Source organism: Chrysemys picta, chromosome 21, assembly GCF_011386835.1.
Source record: "Chrysemys picta bellii isolate R12L10 chromosome 21, ASM1138683v2, whole genome shotgun sequence".
NCBI lineage: Eukaryota > Metazoa > Chordata > Testudines > Emydidae > Chrysemys > Chrysemys picta.
Genome location: NC_088811.1, coordinates 4,042,894 through 4,070,361, shown reverse-complemented (window position 1 = coordinate 4,070,361; position 27,468 = coordinate 4,042,894). Strand labels below are relative to the sequence as shown.

At 40.2% G+C, this 27,468-nt stretch overlaps 1 protein-coding gene across 15 annotated transcripts in view; it reads left to right on the top strand.

Annotated features, from left to right (window-relative positions):
• PRDM16 (PR/SET domain 16) overlaps positions 1-27,468 on the top strand; it is a 453,301-nt gene that overhangs the window by 392,061 nt on the left and 33,772 nt on the right. For 14 of the 15 annotated variants that reach the window (XM_065575146.1, XM_042854065.2, XM_042854064.2 and 11 more), the window contains 5 exons: positions 8,416-8,518; positions 14,582-14,780; positions 20,110-20,257; positions 20,883-21,036; positions 25,497-26,898. In XM_065575146.1, the coding sequence (XP_065431218.1) occupies positions 8,416-8,518; positions 14,582-14,780; positions 20,110-20,257; positions 20,883-21,036; positions 25,497-26,898 (2,006 nt within the window). Of the gene's footprint in view, positions 1-3,770; positions 4,021-8,415; positions 8,519-14,581; positions 14,781-20,109; positions 20,258-20,882; positions 21,037-25,496; positions 26,899-27,468 lie in introns of those variants that run through there. The other variant, XM_065575153.1, reaches the window with a different exon arrangement.

Below are 27,468 nucleotides of genomic sequence, written 5' to 3'. Positions count from 1 at the left end.
CGCCATAGTAGTTTACTGGCATTAATCCTCCCAGTTATCAGGTGTTATACATTTATCAGATTATCAGAGCTGAGGTCACACTTCTTTCTTATACACTATAAACTGTGAATAATTCTCTGGGGTCTGATTCTGCAAGGTGCTGAACACCATCAGTATCCATCTCATGAGAATTTACGCGGCTCAGAACTTAATAGGCTCAAGCCCTAAACCATCAAGCAGAATGTGACTTTTTGAAGTGAATGAACATTTTCAATTTCTGCCTAACAAACAAGTGAATGTTAATTCCTTGTGTACAACATGGTGCACATTCTGTCTATAGACTGGAACTCAGGCTCGATGGAGAAAGGTTCGACCACACCCATTCAGTAGGCATGCAAAGATTAATCTTCTTTATTTAAACATGTAAAGAAAACAAAAGCTCTGTAATAAAAGATTACCCACAAAATAACTAAACATCATGGTGCTGATGAAAGCCAGGGCAAGCTTTTAATCAAAACCATTTGCTATCCAGACAAAAATAAGACATGTTTACATTGGGACGTGGTCCTTTTCACTCTTATTTGTGCATACATCGGACTGAGCTCTGATCTCCTCGACACCCATGTGAAGCAGGAACAGCTCCAATAATGCCAATAGAATTATTCTGGATTTACAGATGTGTGACTAAGAGCAGCGTGTGGATTGCCGAGCATTTTCTTCACTTCTTCTAAAGTAAATTGTTGCTCTTCTTCAAAGACACTAGTTGTAACATTTTATCCTCCAGTTCCATTTTTAAACCAATTCTCCAAATATCAATTTTAGCATGAAGTTTTTGAAGCTAATTCTTACGGGGCCAATATACACCCAAGCAAAAGCAAAATACACCATCCCAATATGGGCAAAGTCCTGAAGTACTTACCCAATACTGACAGGCAAAAACACACTGGAGTGGTGTAGTTTACATACATCTGACTGCATCTTTAGATCAACAGCTCTTAGAAATACTTTTAGTGTTGGTCACATAATTTCTAATAGAACTAACTACTTGCAAGAGAGAGAAAAACTACAGCAGTAATTCTCTGTTTAAATTGTCTCAAACTGTGTACATCACTTCTGTTTCACGCTGATGCAATTAGTGGGTGCACTTTTTGATCTTTGGCTGAACACTGCAGCTGTTTTCTCAGTTCTGTGATGTGTGCCTTTCTTAAAAGTAGAAAAATGCCACCACGCTGAAGCTTAAGTAAATAGCAGCCATCACTCATGCAACAGGTAAACAATGCTGTTTCTAATGAAAGATATTTGAATAATGAAGTAGTACTCAGGCGTACTTTGTTCACTCCACATGTTTCATCTTTGTCTATTGCATGGATATTGAAAATAGTTAGACAATTACCACATTGTTTTTAAATGTCTGTCTGTTTCACGAAGACTCTTTTCATAGAAAAGATGTACAGTCTTTGACTACACTGTGATGTAGTGTTAATGAGATGGGACTTAGAATTCTGCGTAATCAGTCATTGTACTAAGTGGTTTTTAATATGCTGCAAAATGTTGTATGCTACTCAGAGCTAGGTTCCTCCTAGATATCCCCAACACCAGGCTATCATCCTTAGAAACAGCTCGAGAAACAGTTTTTAAGAGGAAAAAATAAAAGGACCTCATAAAAGTGCCTGATCCAAAAGCCCATTGAAGTCACTGGGAGTCTTTCCTTTGGGCTGTGGTTCGGCCCCGTAAAACATAATTTGTCTCTTTTTTATTAATAATCCATGTCTAGGCAGTGAGAAATCCTTAGGAAAATCAAGAACTGCAAACAGGAGTGTAACATTTTCAAGTCTCTGGGAGAGCATTGCACTAAAACTATATTTTTGTATCTTCTTCTCAGGCTAAATATCATTAGCTGACCATTAATATTTGTTTGGTGTTTTAAAATTTTAATGGTGACATCTTCTGATGTAAGAAAAATGAAAAAGAAAATTAATAGGACTTTGATGAAAGTAGAGAATATAAATTATTTCAAAAATATGATCTTTTTATGTACTATTTAATCTGATACTTTTCAGTTAATGGCAAACAAAGGGGAAAGGGTTTTAAACACAGCAGTAGTTTTAATTAATTCAGAATTTCAGTAGCACAATTGCAAGATGAAGTTAATTATTAGAATGAAGAATATGATACAATGAATGTGACTCCTGCAGATTCTAACCTTTTTCAGAGTAATTAATCTATCTTGTATTTTTACATTTCTTGATTGTTACTGTTTACCTCAGCTGCTTTTTGTTTTTGAAAACATATGGAAGGGGGCAAACATGATGATAATGATGTATTAAATCAGATTTAATGTGAGCCATTGATTATTACAGTTTTGAAGATACGGGGTGAAATCTGGGCCCCAATGAAAGAAACGAGTGTGTAAGTCTATACTTCACTGTGGCCCGGATTTCACTCATGATTTCAGAACATCTGCTGTTTATATCTATGTAAAAACGGAGTGTTTGTAGACTAGATATTCCTGAAGATTTTGCTTTTTTTTGTCAGTATTGGGTTGGTTTTGGATTATTGGCTCAAAGAGGTGTACTCATAAGTAGGTATCTTGGGTTTCAGAATTTTTCTTGGTTCACTGACATAGATGTGAGTAAGTGGCACTAAATTATCAATTTTGTACCTACTGGGACTAACCCAAGGTCTTTCCTCTGATAATTCTTACTCTGGCAAAACTCCCATTGAGCTCATTGGGAGTCTTGCCTGAATAATGACTGGTCTGAAAACTGAGCAAGATATTCAGTATTTGGCTCATAGTCTCTGTGGCATGAGACAGGAAAGAAATAAGCATGATGTGAAAATGAAGAAAAGCCTTTTTTGAAAAAAGTAACACTCCATATCAACTGTAGTTTTTCTTTGGAGCCTACCCAGAATGCAAATAATTGTGGTTTGTATCTAATGATTAAGCATATTTTCCTGGGGATATGTTCACCTCTCAACATTATATATTTCGAAAAAATAAAAATGTGTTTCACGGCTATAGAGCCTTTAGTTCAAGGATCTCAGAGCACTTTAAAGCGAGAGGCCCTGATCCTGCAAGTAACGCTGCATAGGCTGACCCCCTGAGCCCATGCACCGTCCCATTGACTTGGAGGATCAGAGCTATTGTAGATCCGGGAAGCAGTTAGTCACAATCCAAACAGTGAAATTTTGTTGAGAAGTTTGCAATGGTTCAAAACAAGCTAAAATTGGAAAATGCACGAATGGAATACGAGTCAATTTCAGACGGATTTTATATTTCCCCGTTGCTATTTGATATCATGTCCATGTTACTGATAAAAATTCCAAGTTAAGCAACAGAACTTAAAACAGTTTTTGTGTTAGAACTCATTGGTCTGCTATGAATGTGATATTAATTCTTGAATTAATCTCTGGCTGAAGTTATCGGACTTTTAAAATAAAGGAGCACAAATAGAGACAATTGGGGAAATCAAATAAATTGTCTTAAATGTGTTTAGCAATAATGGAAATTGTTCTTTATTTTTGCCTGCCCTGATTTATTCTGTATTAGTTGATCTTCATAATCAGGATTTTTCTTGCAATTCAAATAACATTTTTTTGAATCTCAGGCCTTTTAATGAAGAAAGAGCTGTGAAAATAAAATCCTCCGCCTGACTGCTGGCTGTATAACCCAAACTTCCTTTTCCTTTGATTTGCAGCAATGTTGTAGTCTCTATTACATGCATAATGTAGGGAGGGTCTCCAGAGAGCACAGTCCTCACTGATAAGATTAGGGGGAGTGTCTCAGACTTGAGTTTAGATAATCGAGAAAGGATCACTAAAGAAATCCCTCTGCAAGAGAGATGCACAGAATGATGATGCGGTAGTCAGGATGGTCCTTCAGTGCATGAGCTGTCATAAGGCCTGAAATACCAGCTGCCTCTCTTTTAAGTATAGAGGATGGCTTTTGTCACCAGCTCCACGGATACTGGGGTACCTTATTGGAAAGCTTTAAACTTAACTCAAGTCTCTGAATTGACGCACCTTACTCAGAGAAAACAGGTCAGACATTTAATTTCTTATTTCTTCTTTAACTTTTGCCTATACTGGACTCCTTTTTCTTTTCATGTTATTGTTCGCACTTTTGTTTTCATTCAGTTCCTTGTTTTGATATGCTTAGTGTCTTGAAACTGATCATAATGTTTAAGTCAAACAGTATTTAGGTCTTTTATTTCCAAGTTTGGTTGAGGGTAGATTTTGCATGCATATTTGGTCTGCCTAGTCCTAAATTGGTAGAAGGAGGTTTGGACGAGATGGCCTTAAAACAACTGTTAAATGAAAAGCAGTGAGAGTTGCAGTGAAGGCAAGGGGTGAAGAGAGAGCGCCTGTAGCTTTTGGTATTTATTTACAAGCTATTACTTTAGTTGGTAAAGACTGCCCCCTAATGGAACAACTCGGAAGGCATAATAATGCACCCCCCCCACAACTAAACTACTAGGTGTGTTGTTTGAAGAAAATCAGTGCTGTTAAAGTCACTAAAAATAAGAAAAGTAATTGTCTTCTCTTTCTCACTTATGTTTAGACCAGCCAGATATATTTTCCAACAAAGACATATATAATGTTAATTGAATAATCAAAATGTATTGAATCAAAGCTATATCCCTGAATACTACTTATTACAGCAGATAATGCGTGAGGATATCTTACTGAATAGTAATGATTAGGGCTGACAAGTGATTAAAAAACATAACCGTGATTAATCACGTGATTAAAAAAATTAATCGTGATTAATTGCGCTGTTAAACAATAATAGAGTACCATTTATTTAAATATTTTTGGATGTTTTCTACATTTTCAAATATATTGATTTCGGCTACAACACAGAATAAAAAGTGTACAGTGCTCACTTATATTATTATTTTTATTTCAAATATTTGCACTGTAAAAAAACAAAAGAAATAGTATTTTTCGATTCACCTAATACAAATATTATCGTGCAATCTCTTTATCATGAAAGGTGAACTTACAAATGTAGAATTATGTACAAAAAATAACTACATTCAAAAATAAAACAATGTGAAACTTAAGAGCCTACAAGTCCACTCAGTCCTACTTCAGACATACTATTTCTTTTATCATTTTTTACAGAGCAAATATTTGTAATAAAAAATAATATAAAGTGAGCACTGTACACTTTGTATTCTGTGTTGTAATAGAAATCAATGTATTTGAAAATGTAGAAAAACACCTGAAAAAATTAAATAAATTTCAATTGGTATTCTATTGTTTAACAGTGTGATTAATCGCGGTTAATTTTTTTGAGTTAATCACATGAGTTAACTGCGATTAATGGACAGCCCTAGTAATGATAAATGAAAACTTATGTACTTAGTAAATACATTTTTACAGTTTGTTCTCTTTCTTTAACAGGATAAAAAATATGAATCATAGTGTAAGTTGATCTGTGATGCTGACACATTGGGCCCATTCTTTCCTCAGACAAAACTGTTTTTTTTTGCTTCAGGAGAACGAGGTCCTGAATGTGTAATGTAACATTTCTGTTAGTCTCTAAGGTGCCACAGGACCCTCTGTTGCTTTTTAATGTAACATGGTTATATTTCAATGCAGTTCTTAGATTGTATCAAATTAAAATAACAAGCAAACAGAAAAGAGGAACAACAGACAAGAGATAAGCAAGATATTATTTCCCCCTAAACGTAATTACTCCCAGGATCACACCCCTGCATAAACTCCTAAACTATATATGTTATTAATAAATAACCTAGTACTTGAGATACTTTACTGGCATATGGTAAACTACCATGTCTGTTTCAGAGGGGTAGCCGTGTTAGTCTGTATCAGTAAAACCAATGGGGAGTCCTTGTGGCACCTTAGAGACTAACAAATTTATTTGGGCATAAGCTTTCGTGGGCTAGAACCCACTTCATCAGATGCATGGGAATGGGCCACATCCACCCTAATTTAATTGGCCTCATTAGCACTGACCCCCCACTTGGTAAGGCAACTCCCATCTTTTCATGTGCTGTATATTTATACCTGCTTACTGTATTTTCCACTGCATGCATCTGATGAAGTGGGTTCTAGCCCACGAAAGCTTATGCCCAAATAAATGTGTTAGTCTCTAAGGTGCCACAAGGACGCCTCGTTGGTTTTACCATGTCTGTGTTCATCTGTAATGTGGAATATTAATTAATTTATGTACCTGAGATTTTTTGATCTCACTAAGGATTCATTCTGGGAAAAAAGCTCAGATGAGTAACCGTATTCAACTTTACCCCACTGACTCAGTGAGACTCCTTCTGGGAGTAAAAATAGAAATTTATGTAAGTTTTGTCATGATCAGATCCTGAAACAATGAAGGCCCAACTCACATGCGGTACTGAGCTCTCATTGACTTCAGCCGAGGTTGCAGATGCTCAGAACTTCTGGGAATTTGGCCAGTCTTGTGTATCGCAGTGTCTGTATGGAGAAATGAAAGAGACTTTGTGAATAAATATTCATCCCAGGGATATTGATCAGTATACACCATTAGACTTATAGGAATTCTGTATGTCCATTTCCTACTGAAACGGTGGATTGGCAGAGATTAAGTTATTGTTACTAAATCAGTGAACTATGACAGTGCTGAATAAAATCTAGCTTATACTCAGAAAAGGAAATTGCATGGGAGGTGGGGGAAGGAGACTTATCATTGATTAACTTGAAAAAAGAAAATTCTTATGAGCCTCTTATGTAAAACATCATGGTATTTATTCACCCTTACTAAAAGGATTGCCCAGTGCTAACAAAACCTTGCAATTGACTTTTAAGGTTAATAGCTAATATCCATTGAATCCTCAGAGTATTGCTATTAGAATAGGGCAAAGTCCAGCAAACTTTTTGGAAAATTGGAAACCTTCTTGGCCACGCATCCAAGGTTGAGAACTTCTTGAACCTTTTCTCCTGGCATATTCCCTTTCTACTTTGCCAGGGACACCAGCTCAACCCTCACCATTAGTTTCCTTCTAACACTCCCTTTTCTGTGCTTTATTCTTCGCTGCTTCTTTCGTTAGGTGACCCCCCCCCCCAATCTTAGGTGACATCCCTCTGTCAACTTGCTCCTAAAAACTCTTTCCTGTGTTGACCATAAGAAGTGTGTGTGTGTGTGTGTGTGTGTGTGTGTGTGTGTGTGTGTGTGTGTGTGTTTGTAAAATACAATTAATAAATTAAAATAAATAAATGTAATGGAACCTCAGGCGCACATACCAAAAGTAACGATGTGATCTTATTACTGTAACCTTCGCCCGTCCTCACCTCGTTGTTTGTTACTCTGTTATTGCGTGACATCAAATGAAACTGACGGGAATCTGCATGGGTGAAGGGGTCTGCCCAGATGTAATAATTTGCAGAAGAAGGGCCATAGACTGTCAGCTTATTGGGATCATGTTTTTCGTGTCCTGTAAAGGCTCTAACGCACTTTTGGATAGTGCATAATAAATAATAGTGCACACGACATAGTGTACGTAATAAACAGTACCTGCCATGTGTTAATGCACACGTATTGCTTGCACCATTATCATCTTTTGTCTCTTGGATTCAATGAATGTTCATCTTGTATAAATAAAACAACTGCTATTCCCCTCTAATAAATGTATCCCTAGGGTTCGGTTCAGGTTTATATCTTATACACAAGTGGTCAAAGCTCACGCCAGTGGAGGAGATCGCTATAAGTTCTTTCAGACCATTTGAGCCCTGCGCTATGCAGTTTAAGTGGAGGCTTAAGTGGTGCATAGGACTGTTTGTGGGCTCTGCCCTTGAGTGGACACCTTTATGTTCCCCTGATGGTGCTTCAGTGCAGCAAGACCGATATCCAAGAGGTGCAGTATTGTACTCGTCAAATTCCAAAATGTTTGGCCTATAGAGTACAAAGTTTGGCTGACAATATTTTGAATAGGGACAGAATGGCATCAGGGATTTGTGACGAGAGACTGCATCTTTAAGGGCCAAATACTCCAATAGTGTAAATTGGTGTAGCTCCATTGACTTCCACGGAGCTACGCTAATTTAGATCAGCTGAAGAATTGGACCTCTGAGCACCAGCCTGATTCTGGCCTTGACTGGCAGGGACCAAAACTAGTTCTCTATCAATGTTACTTTCCATTTACAATAACAAATGTCAGTTCAGTAACCTTATGGGGGGTGGGAGGAAGTTTTTTGTGTAATCTGGATAAGAGAGGCTCTTATTGTAAATACTACTTTATCATTCAAACCGCATGAAACTCTGACACACGTGGAGTATAAATAAAGGCAGAGAAAGAGCTCTCAGTAGCAATTATCAAACAAATCGAGTGACAGCCTCCCCTCTTAGCCAGAATCATTTGAGTTATTGCATAAAATTATAAAATGTTGCTTTGCATATTTAACGTGTCTGTCTCCTTTTTGTTTTCCTATCCCCAGATCTATTATAAAGTTATTAAAGAAATTGAGCCAGGAGAAGAACTGCTGGTGTATATGAAGGAAGGTGCCTATTCTCTTGGGAACATGCCACCTAGTCTGGAAGGTGAGGCCCTTATTATTGGATACCCCCAGTTGTGAGGTGCAGACAGGTGCTAACAAAAGCACATCCTGTAAGAAATGAAGCCTGCACTGTGCCTGTTCTCTTATGTAACTGCAGCTTGTTCGGAGGTTTTATAGTGATACCTTTTCTCACTGGCTAGGTTGATTGTCTTAGTCAATGAAGTCTGAGCAAAACCTTTTTTTAACTTAAACACAGGCCCAGCTACACTAATGTTAAGGAATGTTGTGGTTTTGAATTCTGTAGGGGGCATCTCATTAATTCCCAGGGTGATCGTGGTGGTTTGTTTGCAGTAAAACTGAGCCAAACCATTATGAGACTTGCAAACCATGCTGTGTCTTTAGCTCACATGGCAAACGTGACCAAGGCAAAGTTGGAACAGCCATTGTGCTGTTATAATATCGTAGAATCATAGAATATCAGGGTTGGAAGGGACCTCAGGAGGTCATCTAGTCCAACCCCCTGCTCAAAGCAGGACCAATCCCCTGCTATGGATGGCTCCACAACATCAACTGACATTCAGCTGAACAGTTAGAGTGACAAGCTGTCTTGATCACAAATAAAGTTAATATCTTCATTGCTACGTTGCCCAGCAATGTGTGTCTGTCTTGGCAGCATATTGGAATGGCAGGTCAAGGTGCCTGGCACAAACGGGTGAGCAAATTGCTTAGAGGTATATTGCATTGTGAATTGAGCAGAGCTAGGGGCTAAGCATTTTTATCTAGCTCTTACATTAGCATAATCATTTCCCCCTAAATACATTGATACTAATTATTAAAGTTCAGTAACCACACAGGACATCTAAAGAGCCATTATGCTTTCATGGAGGAGTGAGTGTTTCATAATAGATACAGCAAGGAAATGTGAGTCAGGACTCCTGGGTTCTGTTTCTGACTATGCCATACACTTGCTATGTGAAATTAAAGGTAACTTGCAAGGGAAAAAACTGAGCTTATGTCCTTTCTCCTCTCCCCCTCCCCCTGCCGCCTTCCCCTTTTTATGAAGTTTAAAGATGGACTGAAATGATTTTTCCAGATCAAAGGGAGAGGGAAGAGGGGTTTCTGTTTTTATTTCATTAGAAATAGAGGTCTTATCTCCAGGGGAATACTCTGTGACTATTGGAGAACTAGTGATATGATGACATCATGAAAACAAAGAGTGAAAATGGAGAAGTTTTTGAAAGGGGAAGGGAAATAGTCAGACTGTTTACAACTTGGGCTTTGGTTTTAGAATAATTTTAAAAACTGGCTATTTATATAGGTGGCAAGAATATCAAAATTGTTTTTCTGAAGTCGATGGTGGTAGGCCATGGTCAGAGACAGGGTACCTGGCCAGATGGGCCTTTGGTCTGACCCAGCCTGACAGTTTCTAAGTTCCTATGTTTTGTTTTGTTTTAGTAATACTTATTTAACACAGTAATCAACATTTTGGTAAGAGGATGTGTTCATTAAAGATTCAATATCCACCCCTCCTTTCCCTTAAAGTGACAGAACTCACAATACAAGGGCTGGAAGTGAGTTATGGAAGTGGTCTCCCCGCAAAAACAGGGAAGACCAGACATGCTATTTCTGGTATTGCTAAAGTAAGAACCTAAACCACAGAAAACTAATTTGAAAATATAATCTTGTAAGCCTCCTTTAAAGAATCAAAAAAAGAACACAACCCACCTCTTTAAAAAACCCTTTGTAAGTCACATGTGTAACACTGAAACTAAAGCTAAGCTAACGTGAAGGGCTCTGTGCTTCCCAAACAAAAGTCACTGTTGATGTGCTAAGAACTAATATATTTTAATGTGCTTTTGAGTTTGGCTCTAATGTGGTGACGATGAAAGTTCAAGACTAATATGAGAGGGAGGGTGACTGATCTCCAGTGAACAATTAGCTGAATTTAGCCAGTCTTTTCTGTTATTGACTGTGAGAATGGTTCATGATTGGTGCAAACTTGTTCATTATTATTTGATGACTGATTTATACAAATCTATTTCATCCTATGGGTTGCTCATGAACTATTTGCCTATTGCTTTACCTAATCAATATTTGAAAACTAAGGTATTTTGGTTGGACATTTTGGTCACATGCTGGGTTTTGTTCCCTAACTGGTAGATTACTTTAACTCCTCGTTTCAGAATTCTAATGAAAATATTTAGGATTATAAATGTAAACTCCACTTTCTGTGAATATTCTGCAATATTTGTTTGATATTTGCTGTTTCATTGAGTGGTCCTACCAAAAACCTCTTTTGCTAAGGGTATTCTGAAAAAAATGAATGAAAAAAAAGTCCAAACACAAATTATATAAATTAACTGAAATATTCAGGTTCATGTTTCTGAATAATTGTTTTCAGTAGTCTCTCAGAAATACTAATGCTGTTTTTGAGAACAAGACAGAGATGTGAGTAGTTTCTTTCTCAAAATAATGGCATAAAAACTAAATATAGCCTTGATGATTTGTGTAAAAAAAAAAAAAGTGGGGGGGGGACAAAATCAGGAAGAAAACTCAAAGCTGTTTCATTTAATGTAGGATGATCTGTTTTGCTTCAGAGATTTCATTTTTGGTTTTAATTGACATTTATTTGAACAAGCAAAAACACCTTGTTCCCTATAATACGCCATTGTTGTCATTATATAACATTTATCTGTCATCCTCCCAATAATGTGTCATGCTTTTGCCAGCTAATTGCTTTCAAATTGTAATAGCCCAACATCCAATATTTGTCTTTTTAATACTTTTTCACCTTCAGTAATGATTTCCTCCCCCTGTCCCGCTCCCTCCCTCCCCCCCCTTTAAACTCTGAATTGCACAAGAAAGAAAATGCAAAAATGTTCCACACAAAGATAATTATCATAAAAATCTTTTATCCAAACCCCAGCCGAATGCAGTAGACCCCTTATCACTGCAGGAATTTTGAGTAGGGCTCTTGAACTCCTTTGAGACTTGAGTCTGGTAGATTAGCATGTAGATGCCACATAATTGTGTTCCCCTTGGTTTCTCTGAAAGCTATTAGGCACTGATTTATTTTTCTGTTACATTCCTGCTTTGTCCTGAGTGTTACTGATGGAACTTAAGATAGACGCATATAACCACAGATTTGACAAACAAGACATTGAGCACTGGCAGCAAGTTGTTGTTGTTGGATTTTTCTTTTTGCTAAGATATTGAAATAGGAACCTGTTTTTGAAGGGCACCGTTTTTATGTATTGTGCTTAAAGGGGAAAAAAACCCTTAATGAACCCAAATACCATAAACCGGAGGTTTGATCTAGTGATAAAGGTCCAGCTCTGGGAGTCAGGAGATCTGAGCTTAGTTCTGAGCTTCCTCTGTGACTTGGGATCCACTCCTACAAGATGCTGAGACTAGCCTTTATCTGTGTTGCAGTTTCTTTCCCTGTAGCAATACACAAGGGTCTCGTGAGCTAAACTCGCTAATGTTGGTAACTATGTGTTTGCTGCAAAACAAGGTGTGCAGGCTGATCCTTGCAATATTGTAGCAACAGTCCCATCTGTCTGTCCCAGCACCCCCGGATGTATTATGCCTGGGACAAGGATAAGGAAAGGCTGTTCAGGTAGTGCACCAATCCTGCCGCCCAGCTCAGCTCTGTCCCAGAAGAGGCATAATTTAGCCAATAGATGTGTGCTGATGGTGTCTTAAATTTAGCCTGGAAACCCCTTGTGTCACATCATTCCGTCACATCACATAAAATGTGACAATGTAATTTGATAACTCAGCCCATTCATGATTTTATTTTAGAAGAAACAATTTCTTGATGATAGAATAAACACAACCAGTGCTGCAGCTTACCCTGCCTTGTCAACCTTCTATGACATCTGGGTAGCTTCTCTTGCTTCCGTTTACAGTCTCCCTCCCCGGTGACACAAAACATGTCACTTACATATTGGCTCAGTTCTCAAGATCTCCAATAAACATAGTTTCGTCTCCTAAAACTAGAAAAAGGGGGCCCAATCCAGCTTCCACTGAGGCTAAGGGCCATTGATGTCAACAGTGGCAGAAGAATCAGACCCATATTCTATTATCCATCTAAGCTACTTGAAAAGGGAGGGGGGAAAGTGAAATTTTCACCAATTTTGCCCCTTTTTTCAAAATTGGATCAAAAAATGTTTGAATAAAAATTTCATTTTAGAAAACGTTAATTTGCTTCTCTTTGTGTGCCCACCACTCATCGTCCATTCGTCTCATCTTCAGCAAGTCACTTCACTTCTCAGTGTTTCATTTTCCTCCTGTGTCCAATGGGAATGGCGCTACTGACCTCCCTCGGAGAGGTGCTGTGAGAGCAAATTGTTTAGTTCATATCTTAACATTATTTGATGTACAAAGTGCTGTGAGTGGTAATTATTATTTATGATTGATATTGTTTAGTTTCATTACATAGCACTAGGCAGTATTGAAAATTAGGGAGGAGGATTAATATTTGAATCACAAACAAGGAAGCACTAAAAGTCCCTGAATCTGATTGTGACTTCACTTATGTTGGTGTAACTATATTGACTCCAGAGGTGGTCCTCCTGATTTACACAAAATACACTTTTGGGCCTTGTAAAACAAAGACTAGGTGATGCTGATATTTTGTGCAAAAGTTTGTGCTAATTAGCACGTGTACCTTATAGCAAGGATATCAGATAAAAAGTTTGTTACGCATCTTAGAAACACCAGAGCAGGGCAGACAGAGACTCATATAGACAGGGGAGTGAGGGTATAGGAATGTTTCCCATCTTTCACCCGCTCATCTCCTTTCTTATACCACAGATGATCTGGGTCAGAGTTAACAATATTAGCCAAGATCATGAGATTCACTACCAGCTCTATCCTTTTAAAAATAATATTTTTATTATGTCTTTTGAGTTAATGAGTCTTGCGACAGGCTTTAAATTTGCAGTAAAGCTCTTGAAGTGCAAGAATGAAACTTGAATTGCAAAGAAGACTTTCAGAAATAGAGTGGGGAGTGAGAAAGGGGAGGGAGGGAATCCAGCATAAAGAGACTAAATGGTTATTCAAAAGCTTCTGTTTCAAGCTGACTGCTGGGTGGAGAAACCCCGGATTGTCCCAACTCCCTCACAGAAGTCGTTCTCCTGGAAAATTTACAGCTCTGCGCTGATTGTTTGACTTGGCACTATGGTCAGGATGCTGCCTTGTAAACTTAATAATAGCTGCCCTCTTTTTAATTTGTTTGACCTTGACTACAATAATTTATTATGTGCATTAGGTCTTTTTTTTTTAAAACAAAGAATTTGGCTCCTTTTTTCTTCACTGCACGGTGCTCTGGTTTCGAACTCCTCCTGCTTCACAGTGCACTGTGGCTGCTACATAACAAACCTAAAGGATTGGGGGGAAGGGAATCCCTTGAAAAGTGTGTTCTCCACTTTACCTTAAAGCAGAGGAGCTTTTCCTAGTAGAAATAGAATTATCATCTTTTTACAGGTTTCTTTCTGAGACCAGAATCCTTCTGGTTTGCAAAGCGTTCCTCCCCACCTCTTGGCAGGCCCATTGGAGGAAACAGCCACAAAGTTATTTGTATTTTTAAAAACACTTAGGGTGACCAGATGTCCCGATTTTATAGGGACAGTCCCAATTTTTGGGTCTTTTTCTTATATAGGCTCCTATTACCTCCACCCCCTGTCCCAATTTTTCACACTTGCTGTCTGGTCACCCTCAAAACACTTAATTGCACAAATAAAAAAGACACCCAAAACCCAGGTGTCAGCAAAAAGCCTCAGCTGAGCTGAGGACAAAAAGCCGATAGGGGAGTTCAAACTGCTGCTGGTCAAGACACTTTTCTGCAGCAAAGAGCATTCTGAAAGTCCTGGTCTCTTCAGGTTGTTTGACTTTTGTAATGACGCCATTCATGCTTGATACTAACCGCACCAGCCCAGTTTATGGATGTGCATTCTGTACCTGCAGCATGCAAACATGCTACGTTCAGATTATGTGCAGTGTGTGCCATTTTATTTACAGGCGAAATAGTTGCTCAGAAGAATGGAAATTATTTGGGACTTTCTAATGCTGACGTTGAACTATTTTGTCTTCCTGTTTTTAGAGGAGCACACGTTTCGTTGTGAGGACTGCGATGAACTCTTCCAGTCAAAGTTGGATCTGCGGCGACACAAGAAATATGCCTGCAACTCTGTCAACTCGCTGTATGAGACGCTGAACGAGGAGATCAAACAGGAAGGGTTAGGCGACGGGCAGGTCTATGAGTGCAAAGACTGTGAGAGAATGTTCCCCAATAAATACAGGTATTGCTGAGATAGCAGGAACTCACCTACCTAGTGGGATGTGGAAAGCTAGAAGAAATTATCCAAACACAAAATAGTATTTGGAAGTGCGTGAATCAAGGGGAAGCTGGAGAGCTCAGGGTTGGTACTTGATTGTGGCTTTTCAGCTGTAGGCCACCATTCTGAATATGGCTCCGACCAGGTGTTTTCAGAAAATCACTCGCAATCGGGCAGCTGGTTGGCCGCTCACGTTGAATGAATTTGTGGTCTCAATTCATGCCCTAGGGTCCACTGTCATGATCCATTGACTATTTTCACACTGCCTTAGAAAATCCATCCTGACAGTCAGCTCTGATTGTTGGCCATCTCAGCAACAGGCATGGTGACTGAATTCCACCTCCCCCTTTTCAGGTCAAGACTGAGGCACATTGGCAGGGCTGGTATGATTGTACTTCCTCTCCCTATGCTGTGCTAGTTCCGTGGACAAGCACTGGTGATCCGTTCTGTCAACCCAGCATGAGGACCATTTTAAAAAAGGATATCAATAGGCCCCCTTCCTTTACCATTGAAGTCAATGGGAAAAGGTTCTGTACCAGAGAAACATTGTGGTAGGGCTACAACAGTACCTTTGTCTCCTACTCTATCTTACAGAGGTGATCCAAAAATTTCCATCAAAACAAAACGTTTTTAAAATATATTTTAGTGAAAATTTTCTTTAAAAATATTTTCTGTTTTCCAATCAGTTCTGAAGTGGATGAGAAACAATTCATTGAGGGGGAAAAAATGGAATGAAAAAACAGGGTGTCTTCAATTTAGTATCTTCTTTTTAGTAGCCATTAAAGTATGAGATAACTTCTAGCCCTTTATTATGAATTTTACATATATATACCAATCCTAGAAGTCTAAATAATAAGATGGGTGAACTAGGGTGCCTCATATTAAATGAGGATGTTGATATAATAGGCATCGCAGAAACTTGGTGGAATGAGGATAATCAATGGGACACAGTAATACCAGGGTACAAAATATATCAGAAGAACAGAACAGGTTGTGCTGGTGTGGGAGGGGCACTGTATGTGAAAGAAAGTGTAGAATCAAATGAAGTAAAAGTCTTAAATGAACTAAACTGTACCATAGAATCTCTGTGGATAGTAATTCCATGCTCGAATAATTAGAATATAGCAATAGGGATATATTACCGACCACCTAACCAGGATGGTGATAGTGACTGTGAAATGCTCAGGGAGATTAGAGAGGCTATATAACTCAATAATAATGGGGGATTTCAACTATCCCCATATTGACTGGGTACATGCCACCTGAGAATGGGATGCGGAGAGAGTTTCTTGACGCCTTAAATGACTGCTTCTTGGAGCAGCTAGCCCTGGAACCCACAAGAGGAGAGGCAAGTCTTGATTTAGTTCTAAGTGCTGCACAGGATCAGGTCCAAGAGGTGAATATAGCTGGACCGCTTAGTAATAGTGACCATAATATAATTACATTTAACATCCCTGTTGCGGGGCAAATACCACAGTGGCCCAACACGGCAGCATTTAATTTCAGAAAGGGGAACGACACAAAAACGAGGAGGTTAGTGAAACAGAAATTAAAAGGTACAGCACCAAAAGCTGCATGGAAACTTTTTAAAGACACCAGAATAGAGGCTCAACTTCAATGTATCCCCCACATTAAAAAACACGGTAAGAGAAGAGCCACCATGGCTAAACAACAAAGTAAGAGAAGCTGTGAGAGGCAAAAAGGCATCCTTTAGAAAGTGGAAGTTAAACCCTAGTGAGGAAAGTAGAAAGGAGCATAAACTCTGGCAAATGAAGTGTAAAAATATAATTAGAAAGGCCAAAAAAGAATTTGGAGAACAGCTAGCCAAAGACTCAAAGAGTAATAGCAAAAACTTTTAAAGTACATCAGAAGCAGGAAGCCTGCTAAACAATCAGTGGGGCCACTGGACGATGGAGATGCTAAAGGAGCACTCAGGGGCGATAAGGCCTTTGCAGAGAAACTAAATGAATTCTTTGCCTCAGTCTTCACGGTTGAGGATGTGAGGGAGATTCCCCAACCTGAGACATACTTTTTAGGTGACAAATCTGAGGAACTGTCCCCAGATTGCAATATCATTAAAGGAGGTTTTGGAACAAATTCATAAACTAAACAGGACTACTAACTCTAGTCTGTAACCTATCATTTAAATCAGCTTCTGTACCAAATGACTGGAGATAGCTAATGTGATGCCAATTTTTAAAAAAGGCTCCAGAGGTGACCCTGGCAATTATAGGTCAGTAAGCCTGACTACAATACCGGGCAAACTGGTTGAAACTATAGTAAGGAACACAATTATCAGACACATAGATTAACATAATTTGTTTGGGAATAGTCAACATAATTTTGTAAAGGGAAATCATGCCTCACCAATCTACTAGAATTCTTTGAGAGGAATCAACAAGCATGTGGACAAGGTGGATCCAGTGGATATAGTGTATTTAGCTTTCCAGAAAGCCTTTGACATGGTCCCTCACCAAAGGCTCTTAAGCAAAGTAAGCTGTCATGGGATAAGAGGGAAGGTCTTCTCATGGATCGGTAACTGTTTAAAAGATAGGAAACAAAGGGTAGGAATAAATGGTCAGTTTTCAAAATGGTGAGGGGTAAATAATGGTGTCCCCCAGGGGTCTGTACTGGGCCCAGTCCTATTCAGCATATTCATAAATTATCTGGAAGAAGGGGTAAACTGTGAGGTGGCAAAATTTGCAGATGATACAAAACTACTCAATATAGTTAAGTCCCAGGCAGACTGTGAAGAGCTACAAAAAGGATCTCTCAAAACTGGGTGACTGGGCAACAAAATGGCAGATGAAATTCCATATTGATAAATGCAAAGTAATACACATTGGAAAACATTAATCCCAACTATATATATCAAATGATGGGGTCTAAATTAGCTTTTACCGCTCAAGAAAGAGATCTTGGAGTCACTGTGGCTAGTTCTCTGAAAACATCCACTTAAAAATGCAGTCAAAAAAGCGAACAGAATGTTCAGAATAATTTAGAAAGGGATAGATAATGCAGAAAATATCATATTGCCTGTATATAAATCCATGGTACACCCACATCTTGAATACTGCATGCAGATACGGTCGCCCCATCTCAAAAAAGATATATTGGAATTGGAAAAGGTTCAGAAAAGGGCAACACAAGTTATTAGGAGTATAGAATGGCAGCCATATGAAGAGAGATTAATAAGACTTGAACTATTCAAGTTGGAAAAGAGATGACTAAGGGGGGTATGATAGAGGTCTATAAAATCATGACTGGTGTGGAGAAGGAAGTGTTATTTACTCCTTCTCATAACACAAGCACCAGGGGTCACCAAATGAAATTAATAGGCAGTAGGTTTAAAACAAACAAAAGGAAGTATTTTTTCACACAATGCACAGTCAATCTGTGGAACTCCTTGCCAGAGGATGGTGTGAAGGCCAAGACTGTAACAGGATTCAAAAAAGAACTAGATAAATTCATGGAGGATAGGTCCATCAATGGCTATAAGCAAAGATGGGCAGGGATGGTGTCCCAAACCTCTGTTTGCCAGAAGCTGGGAACGGGTGACAGGGGATGGATCACTTGATGATCACGTGTTCTGTTCATTTCCCCTGGGGCACCTGGCATTGGCCACTGTCGGAAGACAGGATACTGGGCTAGATGGACCTTTGCTCTGACCCTGTATGGCTGTTGTTATGTACATTGAAGGTTTTAAGGAAAATGTGTTAATTATGGAATGCCTATGTGTACATTAAACGGGTCACCTTTTAAAAAAAATAAAAACCCTCTGGCCAGTTAAGCTTCGGCCTTCAGGTATGATTTTCTTTTCCAAATATATAGTTCCATGCAGAGATTAAATTTAATGCCACTTCTACCCAACTCCTGGGTTCCTAACTCCCTAAAGCTCCTTTTGAAAGGAGCCACAGGGCCTAATCCTGAGAGGAATAGGTCTGTGGAATTTAATAGACTGACAGAAACTTTCTATCGGGTTTTTTAACCATCCCATAGAATTTAATATAAAATTGTATACCTCCTTTAAAATTCTATAGGGACAGTTTGATAAAACCTACCGAGAGGATTTCTTTTTCTGTTACATTTCAGTGGATCTTATAGTTCTATGGAATTGATCTATACGGCTGAGTGTCTGCAACTCCCACTGATCTATGCTTGAAACCAATGGGAGTTGCAAATGTTCCTCCTTTCTCAGGATCATGGGGTTTACAGGGTTAAAAATTTCCAGCTTTTTTGGTACTTGAGTTGCTAGTGGGGTAAATCTTCTTTACCGCACTTTACGTTCAAACTCAATAGAGGAATTTCCTGCCCTTCCTACCGATCCCACCACCAATCACATTGGCTTCCCTTTACTGTCACCCCCTTGTTTACTGGCTCAGCAGGAGAGGTGCTTGCTGACACACACACTCAAGATGAAAAGGCAGAGAGAACACTTTTTGGCATGGGGGAAATACAGCAGCCTACAGCTTTCTCTGAAAAGCTATCTCTGTAATGGCACTATTCCAGCAGCCACTTGGGTTTGCCATCATCGTCCTGGTTTGAGAGAAGCTGCCAGTTGGCAGAAGTTGAAATCACCGAGTTAAGTAATAAAAGATGTCTGACATTTAAAAGTGAAATGTGTTTGCACCTTATCACATTTCTTTCAAATGTTGAGTCCCAGTGTTCTGGGAATTTATGGGCTTTGTGCCCATGAAAATGGCAACATAATAGGTTCAGCAGCAATAGCTAATATCTTGTCTTTCCTTGCCGGGATCCTGCTGGAGGCTCCGTCACTAGTTTTTTCCCTCGTGGACCTTCAGGATTGGGGTCCATTTTCTCTCTTTTTCACACTAAACGGAGTCCATTTTTTGAGTGAGAAAATTCATGAAACATAACTAACTTTGGAGGGTAGAATGGGCCTGTTTTCAAATGTGAAATTAAATGGCAAAAGAAACAGGAAAAAAAGAAGAAGATTTCCCTAGACACATCCTTCATTGTTAATACGTTGTTCACTTTATTTTAAAAGGATTTTGAAGTCCTGTTATGTGACAAGCAGCAGGTCAACTAGTTAGGTCTGAAAAAACAGTGGTTATTGACCTGTTTGTCTGTCAACCCTCTTTAGTCACCACTGTCTCTCTCAAACCTCCTTAGTACCGTGACCCTAAAGAACAGGATTACGGTAACTGTAGCTCCATTGTCAGCAAGTGTCTTGTTCAGCCTGTCCCTAAATTAGAACCAGTGGAGGACTACACTATTCATTGGCTCATTTATTGTGGCTGTGTGCCTGAATTTTCTGCTCTTTCTTTCCTAGCTTGGAGCAGCACATGATCATCCACACTGAGGAGAGGGAGTACAAGTGTGACCAATGTCCAAAGGCTTTCAACTGGAAATCAAACCTGATTCGTCACCAGATGTCACATGACAGTGGCAAACGATTTGAATGTGAAAACTGTGTGAAGGTATGGTTCAGGGCATGATGCAGCGTGGGTTCACAGTGTCATCCAGGAAAAGACCTGGTGAGCTGGAGAAACGACTCAGCGGAAATAATCAAACACAGTGGCAATCGACATGGTTTTACTTTCTTGAGGAATGACGATTGTAACCATAATTCAGAATAAGGTAACATGAGTAACAGGAAGCAAAGAAAAGACTCCTCAGCCTGTGGTTTAACCCAGTCCTGTAAACTTGGATGTGGAACCCAATCTACCTGCAAGCAACCATTCTCATAGCCTTTTCCCAAGCATTGCAAGGTTCTTTAGATTTCAGGTGAGCACTGTGAAGGATGTGTGTTGTCAGGCAGGCAGATTTAGCTATTCAGAAGCAAAACTTTATGTATAAAATTGGATACACCACAAAGGGTGAGATCAGTTGGGTGCCAGCCGGTTAATGTGATACAAGTCAGCACTAATTGTATTGGCTATCTCTTTGCAGTGCAAGGTGAAAATCCTGCACTGCTGAACTCCGAATCTGTTATCTGCAGAACACTTATGACAAACAACAATAGTCAGCCAACCTTCCCGCCTCTGCCACCGCCACGTTTGTTTCTGTCCCCTAAAAGCATTTTCTCTTTTCTCATTTTCTCAGGTGTTTACTGACCCCAGCAACCTCCAGCGGCACATCCGTTCCCAGCACGTTGGCGCACGAGCCCATGCCTGCCCGGACTGCGGCAAAACCTTTGCCACCTCGTCTGGCCTCAAACAACACAAGCACATTCATAGTACTGTCAAACCTTTCATATGTAAGTTGTCACGGCCATCACAGAATCCTGGCTTTCACTATAATTGCACATATCCTGCGGGGGCCCCCCAGCACTGGCTGTACCTCTGTTGAGCAGCCGCTGTAATTTTATAGGTCAGAGCACAAGATGAAATTCCGCAGCGATTTTTTTTTTTTTTTGCATGCTCCTTGTTTTTTCAGTAAACATTCATGGCAGTTTTTGACTTTCTTGACAAGTTAAAAGCTGAGTCTCTCAGCAGTCCCAGCGATGCCATTTTCTCATCTCTTTTCTTTCTCTCTCTTTTTGTAATGGTCCTGTTGGTGACATAAATAAATAGCCTGATAGAAATGTGTTTCTGGGGGGCTTCAAATCGTACAATCAGGGTGAAGAATTTGGGAAAGCAGCATACCAGAAAAAAGGCACTTTTAAAAAGCAGTTTTCTTCTTTATTCCCGAGGACTTTAATCCAGGCAATGCTCTGCAACCATTTAAATTGCAAATTAGCTGCATCCTTGTAGTATTCAGGAGGGCGTTTCCAGAGGGATCATTTACACTGGGAATGCCTGAAAGATCCTCATCTCATTTCTTGTTGCCTTTGGGTTTTTTTTTAAATCTATGTTGTTCTCCTTGCACCATGGTAACTGTGCAGGAAGGTGTATTCTACATCACCAGAAATGTGCACGGGTCCTCTGGTGGCTACCACTCACCATCTCACAAAAAAAGGGTGGTTGTGTAGTTAAAGCACAAAACAGGATCTCTGTTCAGTTCCTGGCTTTGAGGCTGAGGCCCGATGTTCCATCATGCAAGCCACTGAGCTTCTCTGTGCCCCCATTTCCCCAAACGGGAACAGTACACAATGGTAGGTGCGAGGCGAAATTCATTAACGTGCATTGAGCTCATCAGATGGGCGTCAGTGGGGAAATACAAAATCCTGTTGTTACTCATTTGGCTGACTAGAGAGATGATGATGTGATCTTTCACTTAGCAATTCATGCCAGCTGGCACATGAAAAAGGGAGAGAATTTGAATCTCATAATATTTCTACATTGAAATGAACTGTTCCTTCTAACAATCTCTTCACTCTCTTACCAAAGCAATTATGGGCAAAGTGTTCTCCTCATCCATATCAAGGTTTGAACGAGTCTGCCCAGTTCATGTGTAACAAGTGTTAATATTAAATCTGTTAACAACTGGGTAAAAGGTAACAAATGTTGATGGGGCTCTTGGGGACGTGCTGACTATGTTTTAGGGAACCTTGGGCCCAGGGTCCCCTGCAAAACTTTTTCTTTCTGTTTAATAGAAAGTGTTTGCAGTCTTGTGCCTGGATAATAAAGAAAGCTGGTTTTGATGCCTTTATAACTATAAAACCCAGAACAGCAAGTGAGAAGATTCCACGTGGCTTTCCAAAATCATTACACCTCTGGGCTTTTAAACGAGTATTTTTAGGCCCTGCTTGACTTGGAATGATGAAATAAACTCTGGTATCTTTAGCGGCACAAAGATGCCTGTTTGCATAACTCTGAGGGTGTTGCAGGGACTCTTTAGGGCATGGAAGAATGAAAAAAACAATCCCTTTCTTTGGACCAACTTGCTTTGAATATTACCCTTCATCTTTCCATATGTTTTTTCTGCATGAGATGATTATACTTTGCTTGTTTATTTGCATTATTAAACACATTTACCATAGGGATAATGCTAACCCGCAAACCCAATGTTCAGCCAACAAATGTTTACAAAAATTGCATTTTGTTCTGATGTAATTTTCTAAAGTAGATTAGCTATTTATTATGAATTGTTATGTCTCTTCCAAACCACAATATAACATCTTTTGGCACATGCTAAAGGAGACATAGTTAAAATTAGAAAGGGGGTGATTTTCCACTGGAAAGAAAAATATACAAACATCTTTTCAATAAATCCAAAAATGTGACATTTCTCCAAAAATTATTAGTAATTTGAGAGGCAGTTATAAATTCACACACATGGAAACACTTGTGTTCACACAGACTCATATATATGCTCTCTTGAATACATACAAACACTCTGAGGCCTACAGATGCTCTCCTTGCATACACGCAAGCATGCAGGGAGAAACACTCCTGCACACTAGAACTAAAGAGTCAAAGAGATGCAACTGTCAAAGCCGGGAAATTCAGAGATAAGGATGGATGCTCCATCCTTACCTTGGCCTACCTATTGCAGCATTTTGCAGCATATCTCAGCATATTGATTTCACTGTTCTGAGGCTGCCCAATGACAGGCATGTCTCTTGGACTCAGTAAGAATGAGAGTCAGCGGCAGCTGCTGAAACACAGAGCAAGTTCTTGTAACTTCTTTTTTTATGCAGACTCTGGCAGTACCATGTACAAATTCTGGTGTAAATAAAAAAAAAAGTAATTGTTTTCACTTGCCCTAAGTGAAAATAGTTTGGGATTCATTTCCCTTTATGCCTTTTTAAAAGTAATAATAAAAAACAAGGAAATAGTTTAAAAAAAAATAAAGCAAAGCAACAACCAACCAACCCAAAATCCTCCTTTGAAAATCTTAGTTGAAGAATGTATAGAAAAATCATCATACTGTAGACACAAGCACAGACTGCCACAGTTCAAGGTGTAAATACTGGAAATTAGGGATGGACTGAACAAGTTTGATAAAATGATCATCATTTGGCTTTTGAACCTCTTTTGATCCTAAAAGAAAAAAATAGATTGCTGTTTGTCCTTTCAGTTCTGCACTGCCTCTGCACTTCTGAGGGGCATCCAGGGCCAGAAGCGTGAGTGTTGAAATACCATGAGGAGAGACAGTTCTTGTAGTAACGCCACCACAACGAGAACTAGTCTGCGCTTGTGAGATCCTTCTGCATTTTTGGGTGGTCATGTGTACTGAATTGCCAAACTGGTGACATTTCACTGATCATTTCTTGAAATCTCAGTAGAACTGGCTTCCTCGTCAGCTTTCCAAGGATGCTTGGATTTGTCTGGGTTGGAAATATTATTAGAACAGCTCCTCTTGCTGTGTTTTGATACTTCCATTCAAGTACTGATGTAAACCAGGAAGATAATAAATTATAGCAAAGGTGTCACTTCTAACCCAGGCATAAAGGCCTCTACCACAGAAGGAAGTATTGCCTTGTCCTTAAACCACAGGACTGGGTGTCAGGAGATCTGGATTCTATTCTTCTTGGCTACTAACTTGTGTAATTCACTTAATCTTGCTCTGCCTCAGTTTCTCTCTTTGTAAAATGGTGATAACTCTCTTGTAAAGTCAGCAAAAGCCTTAATTCACTAACAGATTAAATTTATCCCTGTGGTAGGGGCCAGCTGAAAGGCTTTGCACCACTTAAGTCCTGTATATGTGAATGGTGGATAAGGCTTGTGCTGGTAATCTGCACAGGGAGTGAATTTCACCTTTGTGCTTCTGAAGTGCTCAGGTAGAAGGTAAAGTAGAGGTGCTAGGCAGTAATATTATGAAGTGCAGAAGGGACATTTGAAAAAGTTAAACTTCTTTGGACTTGTGAAACAGTTTGGGTTGGGTTTTATTCCTCTTTCCTCAGAACCACCATGCCTGGCCCCTCTAGGGCTGAGTCCTTCTAGGTTAAAGTTGTAGCAAGTCACATTCTGAAAGCCTGGTATTAGAAGTCTGTATGGAAAATGCTGACAGAGCATTAACTCTGCCACTGCTGGAGTGCCCCTATTAATTTAACAAACACAAGATCTCGTCTCATTCCTAGCTGAAGCTGAGCCCTGGTTTGAGGAATATTTATAGAATATCCCCGTGGAGCGGTAACTTACTATTAATGGCATTTTAAAAAAAGATAGACTTGATTAAATGAGGCAAAGTTCTTCTCCCTTCAGCCTTGAATACTTCCTGCCCTGCCAGACTACAAGGAAAGCAGACTAGCTAATATAAATAGATATTATGATTAAAGTGCATGATTATCTTCATTTAAAATAATAATAATAAAAATCCTTGAGCTAGAATAGCACATTACATCAGGGTTTCTGAAGATTTGCAGGGGAAAAGCTGCAAGTTGAGAGATTTGCATCCCTTGGAACTTTTTCACAGGGAAATTTGTTGGTTATTATTTATTATAATAATAATTAGGGAGCCTGTTGTGTTTGTACAGCTCCCAGCACACAGTAAGAGACAGACCTTGCCCCCAGAAGCTTATATTCTAAATAGACAAGGCAGCAAAAGGAGAATTATTATCCCCATTTTATAAATGGGAAGCTGACGCTCAAGGATATTAAGTGATTTGCTTAAGGTCCTGCAGGGAGTCTGAGGTAGAACCAGTAGCTGAAGGCAGATCTGACAGACCAGTGGCTTACCCACAAGCCTGCTCCTCCTCATTTGTTTATGGGAAAAGAGGGGTTAGGTGAAGAGGGGGGAGAGAAACACCCATGAAGCTGCTCATCCCAGGATGGAAGCAATTTCATATTAATTTCATATTGTTTTTGTTTTTGGTTTCTGTTGATGCTTTAGGTGAGGTCTGCCACAAATCCTACACGCAGTTCTCCAACCTCTGCCGCCACAAGCGGATGCACGCGGACTGTCGCACCCAAATCAAATGCAAGGACTGCGGCCAGATGTTCAGCACTACCTCCTCTCTCAACAAGCACCGGCGCTTCTGCGAGGGCAAGAACCATTACAACCCAGGGGGGATTTTTGCCCCCGGCCTACCTTTAACGCCCACCTCCATGATGGACAAATCCAAACCCTCACCCAACCTCAACCATGCCAGTCTGGGTTTCAATGATTACTTCCCATCCCGACCTCACCCCGGGGGTATTCCATTCTCGCCTGCTCCCCCAGCATTTCCTGCCCTTTCTCCAGGATTCCCAGGGATTTTTCCTCCCTCTCTATACCCCAGGCCTCCTTTGTTGCCTCCCACCCCGCTGCTCAAAAGTCCCCTCAACCACACCCAAGACGCAAAGCTTCCAAGCCCCCTGGGGAACCCGGCACTGCCTCTGATTTCCGCAGTGAGCAACAGCAACCAATCCATCTCAGGGGAGGAGAAATTCGAAAGCAGCCTGGAAAACTCCTACCTGGACAAGCTAAAAGCCAGGAACAGCGACATGTCTGATGGGAGCGACTTCGAGGATGTCAACACGACCACAGGCACAGACCTCGATACCACCACTGGCACTGGCTCTGACCTGGAGAGCGACGCGGAGAGTGACAGGGACAAAATGAAAGACAAAAGCAAACAGACTGAGAACAAGCCAGATTTTGTCAGCAGTTCTGTGTCCACCAGTTCCACCAACAATGTGAACGAGCTCCCCCTTTTCTATTCTCAGCACTCCTTCTTCCCTCCCCCAGAAGAGCAGCTGCTACCCACAACGGGGGCAGCCAATGACTCTATAAAAGCTATTGCCTCTATTGCAGAGAAATATTTCGGCCCTGGCTTTATGGGAATGCAGGAGAAGAAGATAGGTTCCCTCCCATATCACTCCATGTTCCCATTTCAGTTCCTCCCCAATTTTCCCCATTCACTGTATCCTTTTACGGACCGGACCCTCAATCACAACTTGCTGGTCAAGGCAGAACCAAAGTCACCCAGGGACCTTCACAAAGTGGGGAGCACCAGCTCTGAGTCTCCCTTTGATCTCACCACAAAACCAAAAGAGATTAAGCCAATCTTGCCACCACCCAAGGTCTTGCCAGCCCCATCTTCTGGGGAGGAACAGCCACTGGATCTAAGCATCGGCAACCGCATCCGAGCCAGCCAGAACGGAGGGAGGGAGCCCCGAAAAAACCACATCTATGGGGAAAGGAAACTAATGGCCAGTGAAGTACTACCCAAGATTTCTCAGTCTCAGCTCCATCAGCAGCCATCCCTGCATTATGCTAAGCCATCACCCTTTTTCATGGACCCCATATACAGGTATTAACATACCCTGCCTTAATCGTTTCTTCCAACAGGCTCATTTCAAAGGTGGGGTTCATGACTTAAGGCAGATCATGATGTGGGGGGTTGCTGGAAACAGGGCCGGCTCCAGGCACCAGCCCGGCAAGCAGGTGCTTGGGGCAGCCACTCCGGCTGAGGGGCGGCAGGTCCAGCTATTCGGCGGCAATTCGGCGGACGGTCCCTCACTCCTGCTTGGAGCGAAGGACCTCCCACCGAATTGCCGCCGCAGATCGCGATCGCAGCTTTTTGTTGTTGTTGTTGTTGGTTTTTTTTTGTTTTGTGGCTGCTTGGGGCGGCCAAAACCCTGGAGCCGGCCCTGGCTGGAAAGAAGAGAATAATGATTCAGTAAAAGCATGCTACATTTGATTGTACTTGCCCTCTTTTGTTAAAGCAGTTAGAGATTTGTGAATGAAAAGGGCTGTATAACTGAAAAGAATAATCATTGATGTTATCCAGAGGGATACATTTATGTAGGGAAAGGGACATATTCCTATTTCAACAAGGAGCATGGCCCATTTAAGAAACCTCCTAGCCAACAGTAAGATG